A 14,435-nucleotide genomic window follows, 5' to 3' on the forward strand; every position below is an offset into this window, starting at 1 on the left:
GGAATGACCATCCCACCTCGCATTCCCTACTGTGGTCCTCTCATAGAATGTGACCACTCTGTACATTCATTCCTGAACAGAAAAGCACTGCACAGCAAGACACATCATTTCTCATAGAGCTCTATTGTGGCGTATAATAATAGTTACTCTATATAAATTAAATGAAAAATAAAGCTTCAGCAGGTTGTACAGGTTGGCTGTTAATAAATATATCTCTGGGTAATTGTGCCCCAAGACCAGCTCATGACCACTCTCCCTCATCCAGAGAATTATACAAAAATAAATACAGGCTGGGGGCAGGGAGGACATGCCCATTTCCATTTTGAAAGTTCTCATTCCTACCATCCGTCCCCTGTTCCTCTCCACTGGTATCACCATAGCAGTCTTGTGCTGACTGGAGAGCTCAGGGTTGGGGAGGCTTCTCTCCAGTCAAGCATTCTTAGAAGCAAAGGACCCCTTACTGTACAGGCCATTCATCCCATCTGAACCCTCTGGGGCTGGTGCAAGGGCTGCCCCTCCCCAGATCCCAGAGAGGGAGACGCCTGTTATTGCTGGTCCCACAAGCAGCTCCTACAAGAACCAGGCCAAAGAGAGGCACAGCATAAGTACCAGGAGGGACATACCACTATTCAGAGCCACAGGGACCACCACCAGGCCAGCCAGAACTCCCAGAGTCTGGGTCAAGGGCCCCCAGAGCTGGGGAGGTGAAACACACACACATTCTGCAGGGGCTGCTAGAGTGGGAGACCTCTTTGGGGGCTCAAGACTTAGGCCTGAACCCTCTTCATCCTGGGAGCTCACATGGGGCCACGCCAGGCTAGATGGGCAGACTTCGGCCCCCAAGGTACCAAGGAGGGTGAGATTTTGCCCCTGCCGAACTGCACCAGCTGGCTCCTTGACAGATACAGGAACCAAGCTGTCTGCCCACTCAGTGGTTAACTGCATATGGGCTTCGGTCCCTCCCAGGGACCCAGATGTCACTCTATTCATGTGCAAAGAGTCAGTGTCCTTGCCCATCCTCTTCTCTGTATCCCCAGTGAACTGACCCTCTTTACCCAGAACTAGAGGGCTGTCACATCCTGAGCCCTCTAACCACGGGAGCCATACATCTCCCATAGTGGCTACCACCAACTGGGCCCCAGAGAGTATTTCCGGAGGCGATTCCTTGGGGGTGCCCCCTTCTGGGCTGGAAGGTATCATGGAGAGCCCCTCTTCACCCTCCCCCTCATCAGGGTCCTCGGTGTCCTTGATGAGCTCCACGCCACGCCCCAGCCGGGCATAGTGCAGTGTGATCTCCTCGGCCAGAGCACTGTTCAGGGCCCGCTCAGGGCCAGGCCACTTCAAGATCAGGTCGCGGTCCGTGAGTACGCCCAGGGGATGGCTGGGGGATACCTCCCCATCTGTGGAGCCCTCCCCACCACTTCCTGCCCCACCTGCAGCCACAGCAGCCCGCAGGCGACTCAGGTGGGACAGGTAGAGCTGCTCCAGCTCCTGGTCAATGGTGTCCTCACCAAGCAGCTCCTCCAACCCACTCACAACCTCCAGACCCCCAGGTGGCTCGTCCATAATAGCCCCCACCATGGGGTCCTTTTGCCCCTTTCCATTCTCACTCGATACTTCCCACATGGCCTCCACCTGTTGCTGGCTAGGTTCCAGGAGAGGCCCAGCTGCCCCCTCACTTGCATCAGGCCCTGAGGCCTGGTCCCTGGGGGAGCCACCCAGGCCACAGAGAGAGGAGGAGGGGGGAATCCTGATGGCCGGTGCCTGGTGGACCTCTGTGAAAGCCACAGGCAGCCTGCTTCTGGGGACGTCACCTTCCTCTGGGGGTTTGCCAGTCACTGTAACTTCAGACACCTGGAACCATTGGGGGAGGGGAAGGGGGGAAGAAAGGGAAGGAAACGAAGTAGAGGAGGGGATGGGATAAGCAGAGACAGTAAGAACTGGTAACAGCTCATACCCAGCCCCACAGGTATTTCCAGATAAAAACTTTAAAGAGCTCTCTATAATTCTCTAAATTCCAAAGACTATGTTGTCTATATTAAAATAACAAAATTAGATGAAGTAAAAGGAGGCTTCCTGAAGATCATAAAGCTGAGGAATTCAGTGGGCACCAATATTTGCTGAATGACTGTCAGTAAATACTGTTGGTTGACCTCCAAAACATATCCAGAATATCCACATGAATTTGTGTATTTTTTCTTTAAAAAAAATTATTTCTTAGCTCTGTCTTTTAACAAGGCCTGGAAACAATGACCAACCTAGTAGCAACAAGCACACCTAGCACCCAGATCTAAATATCATTCTCCACTAAAAGGAACCAGGGCTCCTTAAATAAATGGCCGTTTCATTTTTAGGGCAAAGTACAAAATGAGTCTGGGACATACTGCCATACCAGAATGTCAGGAAGTGCTCAAAGAATGATGGGTATGTGTCAAAAGGACTCTGGAGCCAATCTAAATAAGCTTCCACTAGCCAGAGGCAATTCAATTTAAGCATCAGAATAAATAAGGACAATGAATTGAAACTCATCAAATATGTTTAAAACTCATGAGTTAATAATGATGTTCCAAAAACAAAAATCCTTTATTTGGTCACCTTTGTAGAAGTTCGTTTCTTCTGAAGACTGGTAAATAAAGAGGGGAAAATTAAGTATTTACACAGCTTTTTCTATATAAACTATATACCTTCAAGGTATATACTGTCAAGGTAGCCAGATAGTTAATGTGAGAAAGTTTTTCTTTAGAGAAAAATTCCAGCTAATAAATGAAGAGGGAATAAGTAAATTAAACAGAATAGAATCGATTCTATTTAAATTAATAATAGATTATATCTAATAAACTCAAGAAAATTAATAGTTTAATTAATTTAAAAATAGATCAATTAATTAAATAGAATAAATTAATAAAAAATAAGATGAGAAATGTGTTTCCACATGGATGCAATCAGTCAAATACAGGCTGTGGGAAACTCTACAGAACAACAAGGTTTCTTGATCAAATTGCAAAAAAAGTGGGGGAGATTTAAAAATCTAAAAAGATCCATCAACCAAATGCAATGTGTTAATCTCGTTTGGATCCTAAAACAAAAGGAAATATGAACATTGATCGAACATTTGATGATACTAAGGAATTATTGTTAATTTTCTGAAGTATGATGATGGCACTTTTTTTTAAGAGTTCTTAATTTTCTGAGACACAAATTGAAGTATTTATGGATAGGAGAATGTCTGGATTTTTTCCAAAATAATCCCATAGAGAATGGGAGAGGAGGGGTGGGGTATAAAAAAGTGGGAATGGACATATGCTCAAGTTTGTTGAAGCTGGGTGATTTGTTGAAACTGAAGTGGGTTCATTACACTAGTCTTTTATCTATTCTTGAAAATCTTTGTAATAAACACACACACACACACACACACACACACCACCACCACCACCACCACCACCACCACCACCACCACCACCCCCCTCCAGAATTTCTCTACCTCCCTGCCAGCACCAGCATCACTTGCCTGGACCAATGTAGTAGCCTCCTCTTCACAGTCCTTCTGCTTCTGCCCTTGTTCCTACAATCTACATCCCTCACAGCAGCCAGAGAGAACCTGTTAAATCCTAAGTTAGATCATGGCTCTCCTCTGCTCATGAGCCTCCCGTGGCTCCCTTGTCAATCAGAGTAAAAGCCAAGTCATCTCCATGGCCCACGAGGCCCAACACAATCTATCCCTGCCACCTCTCTAACCTCACTTTCCTTCCACTTCCCCCTCACTCACTGTTCCTCGCTATTTATTACACACATTAGTCATGGCCTCACCTCTGGGACTTTGCACTTGCCAGGACATTCTTCCCCTAGTTATCCACATGGCTCTCTCACCTTCTTCACATCTTTGCTCAAATCTCACTTACACTAAAGCCTTCCCTGGCCACTCTAAAATCTAAAGTTGCCAAAGTGTCCCCCCATTCATTCATTCGTTCTCTCATTCATTCATTCTCTTCTCTCCCCCTCCCTCTCCATTTTTTTCCTTAGTACTCGTCATCATGTAAAATACCATATATTTTAACTATTATTTTGTTTTGTTATGTCTCACTCCACTAAAATGTAAGTAAGTCCTATGAAGACAGCAATTTTGGTTACTACCATATTCCCAGCATCCATAACAGTGCTTGGCACAGAGTGAGCATTCAATAGATATTTACTAAGTTAACAAATGACATTTCGATAAGCCCAAGTAAATAACTGCATGCTGCCCCTTCATCATCAGGTTCTGATTTGGAGAATCTCTCCCCAACCTAGGGTGGTCCCAGAGCAAACCAACCCCCACCACCCAGCCTCCCATCAGGCATCCAGAGGCTGCCAAGGCCTGCTTACCTGAAGTGTCATCTGTGGCCACGGACGGAGAGGGGTGGGAGCCACCAGGGGACCCACTGACTCTTGGACATCAGGACGCTCTGTTGGAGAGAAGAGAACGGCAGTGTTGGGGCAAGGCAGCCTGGTTTGGTTAAGAAAATCTGTTCCAGCCATTGACAGTTTTGCCTCTGAAGCTTTCTGTGACAGTCTAAGGCAGAGGGTGTCTCTTAATTTATATAGAAAGAAAAGGGGGAGGAAGAAAAAATGGTAAATATAAGCTAAAACTCCCACCACCTGCCAATTGCTTACCCACAGCAGGGGTATTATCATCTGTGCTCTTCATCCTCAGCTCTTCCTCGTTAGGCCTGTGAGGCAGAGGAGAGAATACATGGATCTGATACCCTGAGAGGCCAGTTCTGCCACCCACCAGCAATTTCTGAGCCTCTGTGGTGGCCAACCCTCACCTGACAGCTGTTGTTTTCTCTTCTGCTGCCTCCTTCTATCTCCTGATTATAAAAGTCCTATACACTCATTGTAAAAATTTTACAAAATACAGGAAAGTATAAAGCAATAAAAAAGTCACACATCAGCCAGAGGCAATCACCATTCCCATTTTGGAAAATTTCATTCCAGACATTCTATGAAGTCATTTAAATTCTGCAGATATAATTTCACAGCTGGCTTTGTCCATTTAACATACTTTGTCCATTTAACATACTTTGTCCATCTACATACTTTTGTAAACATTCAAAATGGCTGCTTACTACTCCTATCATATGAGCTCACCATAAGGTATGTAGCCAATCCCTTCCAACTGAGCAGCTAGGTTGTTTCCTCCATTTTACTCTCACAAAGCAGGCTTCAGCAGACGTTTTTGGATATAGCTTTATGAACAATTTGGATCACTTCATTAGGGTATCTTCCTGGCTGTGGAGGAACTCATCTCTTCCAAGAAAGGGCAGGTGAGGACTTTGGGGGACAGGAAGCAGCAAAATAGAGGAAGCGACTGGAAAATGGGAAGGTCAGCAGAAAAGATAGTAACCCGGGGTCACAGAGGCCTGGGTCCCTCTGTCAACCCTCCGCCCATCGCCATATTAGCCTGACAGGGCACATAATCTTCCTGAGCCTCACCCTCCTCACCTTAAAATGGAGCACAGGGGATCCAGATACACACCAAGCACAGGGAAGTCAAGAGAAATGAGGACATCAAGCTAGATACCAGGGCCTGGCACAGAGAAGGGGTTAAATCAACTGTAGATATTTGTTGGTCTTGGTTCTCCTTCACCAGGCAAGTCAGACCCCAAGGTCTGAGTGGCATAAGCCAAGTGTATTTCAGCCAGTCCCTGCCAGGGATGGGGTCATGGGGATCATGGAGAAATCACTGTTCCCATTCTCACAAATGAGTATCAAATGTTTACAGATTAAGGTAGTGAGGGAAGCATTAACTAAAACATGTTCAGAGACCTGACAGGAGCTGAGGCAATTGCTCAGACCTTTTTCTTCCTAGGGGTAACTTGATGATGTTGACATTTCTGAAAATGGTTGCAATATTTTGAAAACACATAATCAATTACCTTCATAGAAACAGAATATCACTAGCTGACCCAAATAATTACTATAGTACTAGGTATTGTTCTAAGTGTTCCACATATACTATTAATTAAATCCTCACAGCAACTCTATAAGATAGGTACTTTTAATCATCTGAAGTAGGCAGTATTATTATCCTCAATTTACAGATGATGAAATGGAAGCTGAGTAAATGGCTCAAGGTCATACAGTGAGGATCAAAACCTAGGTCTTTCAGCTCCTAACTTTGCTCTCAACCAACAAATTGCTGCTTCTTGGATAAGGGAGATGGGGTCTTACTCCAACTCCATCTCTAATCCTTTCCAGTAAATTGAGGTAGGCAACAATAGAAAAGATCCCTCCCTCCTCCATCATTCTGGCTTTTATTTGAAACATATTTATTTCCACTTTCCCTGCCTTCATGGGAACATGTGGCTAGGAAACCACCAGACACAGAAGTGGCTCCAAGAACTGCTTTTTATTAGTACCCTTGAGGAAGAAGTTTGAACCATGTACATGAATCTAGAGCCTAGAAGCTCCAGAAGAAACTGTCTGCCTTCCTCCATGGACTAGGGCTCATGTGTCCCACCAGAGGTCTTTGAATGAGAATACTACACGGCCTGGAATGAGTGACTCCAGGAACCCAGCCATCAACTCCTGCACACCACGGATAAAAAAGAGAGATTAGAAGCAAACCAGCTTGGTCCTGTACCCGTCCCTTCAATGGCTCTAAAATCCAGGTCTTTGGATTTGTGGCCTGACACAACTTCTTTTGCTGGTGTAGTCCTTCATTAAACAAAATGTCACCTTCCTAAGATCTTCTAAAGCAAGCCTCAAGACGACCCAGACAGAAAGGCAGCCCTGCCTCCCAGGGGCAGGACTAGGCAAGCTGTCCCCTGCCATCTGGCCCAGAACTGACATACACGACAACCAGGTTTCTAAAAGCCACTCAAATCTTAGATGTATGCGAGAGAGAAGGGGGCAGATCTCGGGATGCAGCCAACCAGCAGGAAAAAAAAACAAAAAACTCCACAGTTCAGTTGAAGGAAGAGAGAGAAAAAAAATAAAACAAGTCCTTCAGCCCCCAAATCATCTCTACTGCTGCTGAGGAGGGTGAAAAGAGGGGCAACATCTAAAAATCAGGTCAAGTAATTTAGCCGATTCCAACATCTACAAAGTGAACAGAAGTACACAGGTCATTCCCTACTTCCGGAGTCAGAAATGAAAGGAGGCATAAGCACCTATGGTTCGCCCCTCCACCACAGGCCCTTTTCATTGATACACCAAGTCATTTGAAAACCTTCATATCTTTCCATCAAAGCAACACCCTTCCCTTTTTACAAACGTGGAAACTGAGTCTCAAAGAACCATGTCTCTACACCCACTAACTACATGCCACTCAGACAACACCCAAAGAGGGCTCCATTTTGAAGCGTTTGAAACCGTGGGCTTAAAAAAAGGAAAATCTAAGTATCCTTGAACTATCGTTCACAGTAAACATTCGAGGGAAGCTATGACTTTAACCAAAAGGAGGCTAGTAAGAGAAATAGAGTACCAATGTATACTGACTCACTGATCAGTAACGGAGGAGAGGTGTTCTTAGAAAAATGGAGAGGGAGATTAAGAACAAAACTGTACCTCCAGTGTGCTTGCAAATTTCGAGAAGGAAACCTGCTTTTGGCACCAGCCCCACAAATGCCACGTGGTATCCCCTCAAGGGCAACGGGCAGTAGTGGGCTGGAGCACACAGGCCTAGGGACGTCCTGGGCATGTATCCTTTGGTTGCTCACGAAAACTAGTCAAAACAATGTAGCCTAGAAACCTCCTGGGTGTGGAAATTCTTCCTGCCATCAGGAAACTCAATGACTGCTGACCTAAGGCAGCACCCAGAGACGAGGGGGCAAGATTTCAGAGAGGTACCATCTGCCCCAGCCTAGGCCAGCCAACAAGGACAAAACAGTGAATTACTACAATCAGTGAGCTAGTGAGGGCTGCCAACCCCCACTGAGTAGAGCAAAGCAGATTTTCAGTCACATCACTACTATCGGCACCTCCATAAGCACCCCCAACACTCATGTTTTCAAAGAACTCGGCCAGCCCAAAGTGGGTCATGTACTGAAACCCAAAGGGAAACTCAGCAGACCCCAGCTCTCGTGCAGTCAATCTGAAGATAAGTCTGACTCTCTACGGGGGACAGGTGGCTTCAGAAATCTGCCCTGTGATACTTGGAATCCTAGTTACCCTGAGCCATCTGCTTTCTGAAAAGAAAAGAACAGGGTTTGAAGGCGGCTGTGAAAGCCACCAAGTTATGTGGGGCATTGCTCTGTCTTTCCCAGCTATGGTCTGTCAGTGTCAACTCTGGGACTTAGGGACAATCCACCAGGGTGAAGGGAGAGCAGTTGATTATGCTGAGTTTTCTTTTACAGCAGTGATTTCATTCATTTGGCCATGACTCACAGTAAAAAGTACGTTGTACATCATAACCCAGCACATCTCATGCACGTGTATATATACATATGAGAAACGGCTGTTCTTTTCTTGAAACACTTACCTTTACATGTTGTGATGCACTGATTATTTCCTACACTATTTCTTTTAATGTTTCTTGAAATTCAGTAAATTTATTTCACATCTCAATAAAGGGTCATGACATGTAACTTTGAGTAACCCAGCTCTGCAACCTACCAGCTGTGTGACCTGGAGCAAGTTGCTGAAACTCTCTATGCCTCAGTTTCGTCTGTGAAGTGGGAATAATAGTAATACCGACCTCAGAGAGCTATTGGGTGGATTAAAGAAATAAGAGGAAATTTCCTGTAAAGTGCTTAACAAACAGCAATCCCTTCACATTCCCACTGAGGGAAACTGAGGCTCTGAAAGGGGAAGCAACTTGTCCAACATTGCCCAGCTGGTAAGACGCATCACTCAGCCTGGTACAGCAGTTAAGAACTGGGCCTCTAGAGCAGGACTGCCCCAGCTCAGATCCCAGCTCTGCCACTTTCATAGTATGTGGCCTCAGGCCCAAGTCCTTAACTGTGATGTCCTACCAGTTATATGTGGAATAAGAAGATCACTCACACTAGGTCCTCACTCTCCAGACAACTAAGATGACCCCTTTTTTTACTTTGATTATTCTGGTTTCCCCTAAGGCTGCCGACTCAGAAAGCAAGTTGAATTCCCATCCACTCAGCTACAGGTACGCCTAAAAATCATTGAGGTCTTACCGTTCATCAGCCCAGTAACAGAACCCTGGAAACACAATGTTGAGCAAGCCCAACTAGGAAGCTTACAATTTAGTGTGAAGGAAGACATCAAAAAAAAAAAATACTCACACTCATTCTTTCAACAAACATTTATTAAGCACCTGTTAAGTGCCAGGCACCATGATAGGCCCTGAGGGAATACAAAAGTGAACAAAAGCAGACCATGTCCCTACCCCTCACGGAGCTTACAGTCTAGCAGGGCAGAGGGTTATCTAATAATCCCCTAATGAAGATCTAACCACAAACTGAGGTCAGTGCCTTCAGAAAAAGGAAAGAATGCCCTAGGACAAGCGGCCCTGGCCCAGACTATAGGTCAGGGAAAGCTCAGGATGCTTAAAAGGAAAACAAGCAAGGGAGGGATAGGGGAGTGAGAGGCTGTTGAGCATACTGTGTGAGAGGTGGACTTAATCTTGAACAAGAGGAGTTTGAGACATCTTTGGGACATCAGCTAACTGGAGACACCAAGCTTCGATATATGAGGGTACAAGAAAGGGCATGGAGAAAGAGAAAGGCCAGGGAGTTAAGAAGAAAAGCAGCAGAGAGTGGTTCCAAGGCAAGGGAAGAAAGTGTTTTAAGTAGGAGTGCTCAACCACTTCAAGAAAACCAAAATCTCACCTGTGGAATCTAGTAGATGCAGGGGGCTGAAGAAAATGTAGAAGTAAGTATAGGCAATTTTTAAAGGGGAGACAGCAATGAAAGGGAGGAGGGTGATTAGGTGCTGGCCAGGAGCAGCGGGTACAGAGGTGGGGTCAAAGGACAGATTTTTAAGACCATAGAGACACTGGCAAGTATAAAGGCCAATAGAGAACCAGGTGAGGAGGGCAGTGAAAAGCTGCCAGGAGAGAAAGGGAAACTGATTATATCAGGTTCTGGAGCAAGTGACAGAAAATGGAACCCAGAGCACATGACTGGGTTACTGGCCTAAGGGAAGTAAAGGGTCCTCTCCTCCCTTGTAACATAAGAGAAGGAAATCAGTTTGCAGGCTTGGGGGCTGCAAGTTGTGGGAAGTTCCATTCTTATGGTTTCTATTTGGTTTTTTAAAGCAGGAAGTAAGGTCTGAAGATAAAGGACATTTGAAAGAGTTACATCAGGGAGGAGATAAGAGTGGGTCAGAAAAATAGGACTGCCAGGCAGGGTGGAAAATTATCCTGAATTTGTAGCAATGCTCATCTGCTCTACTACACAACATTCTCTTAACAAGGCTTGCCCACTTGGCTGATCGGTGCTATGAAAAAACGGGCCTAAGGACTTTGGGATAAACAGGCTTCCTGGAGGAAGCACTTTTAGAACTGAAGGATCAAAACAAGGAGACTGCAAGGGGCCAATATTCCTGGTGATGGAAACAGCACGGGCAAAGGCCCTGAGGCAGGAACAGCGAGGCACCTTGGAAAAACAATGGTGACAGGAGTTCAGAAGGCAGAGTACGGCATGAGGTGAGACTAGTAGCCACTGAGGCCAGACTGGGTGAGAGGGCAGGGAGTGCCTTAAGGCCACACTGAGGCTTTCTTGGTCTTTGTTTTTAAGAGGAATAGGACACCTCTTAAGGGTGTTAAGCCAAGGCAGACCAGGAGGGCTCCTCCCCACACCAGCCCTAGGACTTTGGACTCTGGGAGCCTCAGTTTGCTCATCCGAGAAAGAAGGATGGAACAGTCTATCTCACCAGGAACGCTGAAAGGATTAAATGACATTTTGGATGCAAATACTCTGCCAAGTGCCTAGCAAAGAGCAAGGTCTCTGCCAGGTCTCGCACAACAAGCCCTCTACACCTGCCCTTTCCCACCCAATTCCACAAGCCCTCTGACATCTCAGTGCCAATCTGTGTCTTTTTCTCTGTTTGAACCTAGCACCGTGCCCAGCACATAGTAGGCCCTCAATAAATGCTTGCTGATGGATCATCTCTAAGCCTAATGGTTGTCAAAAGCCTGGTCCAGCAACCCAGGGAATGCAGCCATTTCAGTTTCTGAGCTATATATCCTGATGGCCACCACCAACTTCTCCTGTGCCCCTACCTAATGTGGCTGGGCCCAGTAGAGTGGGCCTGCAGCCAACACTTCCTGAATGGAAAGCCCTCCACAACAGGGCTCCCATGGCTTACAGTGATCCTCCACCATTTCCCAAAAGGGCTGGGTCGCAGGGGTAGGCTGATCTTCAACAGCGCATGAAGTCACTGGCAGCACACAGGTTTTAAAACAATAATTAAAATGTACTTGCCAAGAAAGCCACCAACCTACAGAAAATCTTATCGCTGATCTTGCAGTGAGCACCAACCTCCCTTTTGCAAGAGCTGAGATCAAAAGATAAAAAAGCTATCAAAAAGCCATCTGCCCACTTAAAATAATCACAAGTCATGTTAGGAACCACAGACCTGGGGCCAGATACCAAAACAATTGTCTGAACGAGATGCTTCAATTTCTCCTTAAAACCACCTATGTATTTTAAAAGAAAAACACCCTCCCACCCACCTTGGCCATGCAAGTTTTTGATTTCTCCGTTCCCTTCCTTTCACACTCTAAAATGACCAAACTCCATTACCCAAACTGTTGCTTCTTACAGACAGGGCTCCCACGACAGCCGGCTGGGAGGACGACTTGGGAAAAATGACAGAAACAAAGGCAATTCTGGGGCACTGGAATAGCTGGATTTCTTGATCTAGGTGATGGTTACAATAAGGGCATAGATATGTAAAAATCCACTGAGCCTCACACATAACATCAGTGCACTATATATGTAGCCATACCTCTCAATAAAGAAAAAAAAGGAAAAGGTAACATGCTGGGAACACCAGGAGCAAAATGCAGAATTTGCTCTGAATCCTATCAGGCCTTTAAGAGAAAGTTTAAAAAAAAATGCCCCTAGTATCTCCTCCCTGGTCCTATCACTCACTAGGTTGAGTGAATCTGAATGAACTGGCTCACCTCTCTGAGCTACCTCAGTTTCCCCTTATATTAAATGGGCATAATCATAGCACCTATAGCACAGAGCATGCACAGCAGGACTCAGGAGAGAATGGACTTGAAGCTCTTAGCAGAGATCAGTACAAGCCAGCCACTGTACTTTCACAGCTTACCACCACGCTTGTTACCTCATCCATGTTTGCTACATCCACTCCAACCAAAGTGACTGTCACTCCTCTTTAGTAGATGATAAAACTGAGGCAAGGCCACATAGTTGGTGACAGGCAGAGTTTAGGAGGGGAATCCAAGGAATTATACATGTGATTCCCAAAGTACTAATACTAGCTAACACTTATATGGGACTACTATGAGCCAGGCTCAGTTCTGAGTGCTCTTACTTGCCTCCTGTGAAGTACTATAATTATGTTTTACAGATGAAGGTACTGAGGCACAGTACAACTAAATGAGTTGGCCAAGTTCACAAGGCCAATAGATGGCAGATCTGGAATTTGAACCCAGGCAGATACCAAAATCCACACTCTTAACACTGTAAGGAAAGCTGAGCTGCCTGCCACTCTTAGGCTAAGTCTCAGGTTACTTAGGGGCTCACAGGTCAGTGAGTGCTTGTCTGCTTGCTCAAGTACCCAGGCACATCTGCCCACCAGCTGAGCTAGACCTTTCAGAACCACTCACAGCCTAAGACCTTGCCAGGACCACAAACATCTTGCTGCAGCAAGGGGCTTCTAATCCAGCATATGCAAGGTCCAAAAAGCATTCCCATTTCCAGTCCTCTCAGGACCAGGGAAATGTATGCATTTCCCACATGTACACAGTCTATTTATCCCAGGCTAGATTTAGGTGACCACAAAAAGAATCAGGCCTAGCTGCTGCCCTTGAAGAATTCATAGCTTTACAGAGAAAATCTAGAAGAATCTTGCCTCCTAGGTTAACTGGCTTTCTCCCAGGCTCTGAATAGTCACAGGTGGTATGGCAAAAACAAAGAACGTGTGCTTCAAGTCCAGGCCCATCTGGTTCTGCCTCTGCCAGAGCCAATGTTTCCTGTAAGAGCATGGGCTCAGTTCCCCACTTCCACAGGAAGCCTCAGACTAGATTAGAGCATAATAGTTAAGAGAGTGCACAGGCTTCAAGGTTAGATATAGCCAAATTGGAAAAGCCAGGCGCCATCACTTCCTTAACCAATTTCTCCCTCTGGTATCCTGGTTTCCTGCTGTCAAATTAGGGTCAGATTCTCTTCCCCCCCGACTGACAAGGCCCCTGATCCACACTACCATGTCACTGCAGCTTTCTCCACTCCAGCACACCACCCATCATTCACACCGAGTTCATTACCATCTCAGGACCTTGCACTTGTTCTGCCTTGAACACCTCTGCTCCCATGTGTGTGCATAATGCTCCTCTTTATCATCCAGGACTGTTTAAATGGCACCTCCTCAAGTCCCCCTCTTCCTTTTCTACAAATTTTCTCCCTCCATATCTGTGCATAACTTTTATCATCCAGGACTCACCTCCTCAAAGGCCCTCTCTGAACACCCTAAAATAGCTATTCCCTCCCAAACTCTCCCCTTACTCTCCTCTAATCAACTAACCTTATCCCTATATTTATCTGCTTGCTTGTTTTTTCCAATTATCTCCCATAGGAGCTTGTATGACCCTTGAGGGCAAGAAAGATGTGTCTTGTTCAGGGCTTTACAGTGGAATTCAATAAATGAATGAATGGAATCCCAGTAATTAAAAAACCTAGCACATGTCTGGCCTCCAGTATTCTTTGACTGACTGAATGCGCCCTCCTCCCTGTCCTCGAGAGCAGGCCTAAGGGGTTCCTAGGTGAGGATGCTTGTCCTCTATCCTAGACACAGCCCTGCCTTGGCGGAGGTGGCGCTGGCAGACATTACCTGCGCCTCACCGGCTTCATGCAGCTCTTCAGCTGCCTGGCCTCAGCCTCCACGGGACCCTGGCACTCAGGCTGTGGCTCCAACTGCTGCTGCTGGGGCAGCCCTTCAGCATCAGTGGGTGTGGGAGCGGGTGCAATCCGGAGCAGGACCGTGTAGTTGCGGCCGTGGTTGTTGGCCCAGAAAGTGCCCTCGGGGGTCTCATAGCGCACCACGAAGTCCAGGCGCGCCCCATCGCCCGCGCCCTCAGCAAAGGGCAGCTGGAAGGCAAAGCGGTCGGTGCGGCCGCCGTCGTCGGGCGAGGAGGCAGACGCCTGGCCAGGGCCCAAGCCAAGGCCCAGATCCAGGATGGGATCTCCTGCTCCTGGTCCTCCCGCTCCTGTCCCCGGTGGGCTGCGCGGGACGTAGCGCGCTGGGTGGTCGCAGAAGGAAGCCCAGCCGTCGTGTGAGGCCCGCACGTG

At 46.6% G+C, this 14,435-nt stretch overlaps 1 protein-coding gene across 1 annotated transcript in view; it reads right to left on the reverse strand.

The window, feature by feature from the left end:
- Positions 1 to 16: 16 nt before the first annotated feature.
- The window catches only part of PPP1R3F (protein phosphatase 1 regulatory subunit 3F), a gene marked incomplete at its 5' end in the record, with an annotated part of 14,717 nt that continues 298 nt past the window's right edge, over positions 17 to 14,435 (reverse strand). Inside the window, 4 exon segments of the mRNA XM_025040412.1 lie at positions 17 to 1,854; positions 4,363 to 4,442; positions 4,651 to 4,706; positions 13,978 to 14,435. The exon segment at positions 13,978 to 14,435 is cut by the window's right edge and continues 22 nt beyond it. Of these exon segments, the coding sequence (XP_024896180.1) occupies positions 571 to 1,854; positions 4,363 to 4,442; positions 4,651 to 4,706; positions 13,978 to 14,435 (1,878 nt within the window).

The sequence above is a fragment of the Pteropus alecto genome, unplaced genomic scaffold (genome assembly GCF_000325575.1).
Source record: "Pteropus alecto unplaced genomic scaffold, ASM32557v1 scaffold669, whole genome shotgun sequence".
NCBI lineage: Eukaryota > Metazoa > Chordata > Mammalia > Chiroptera > Pteropodidae > Pteropus > Pteropus alecto.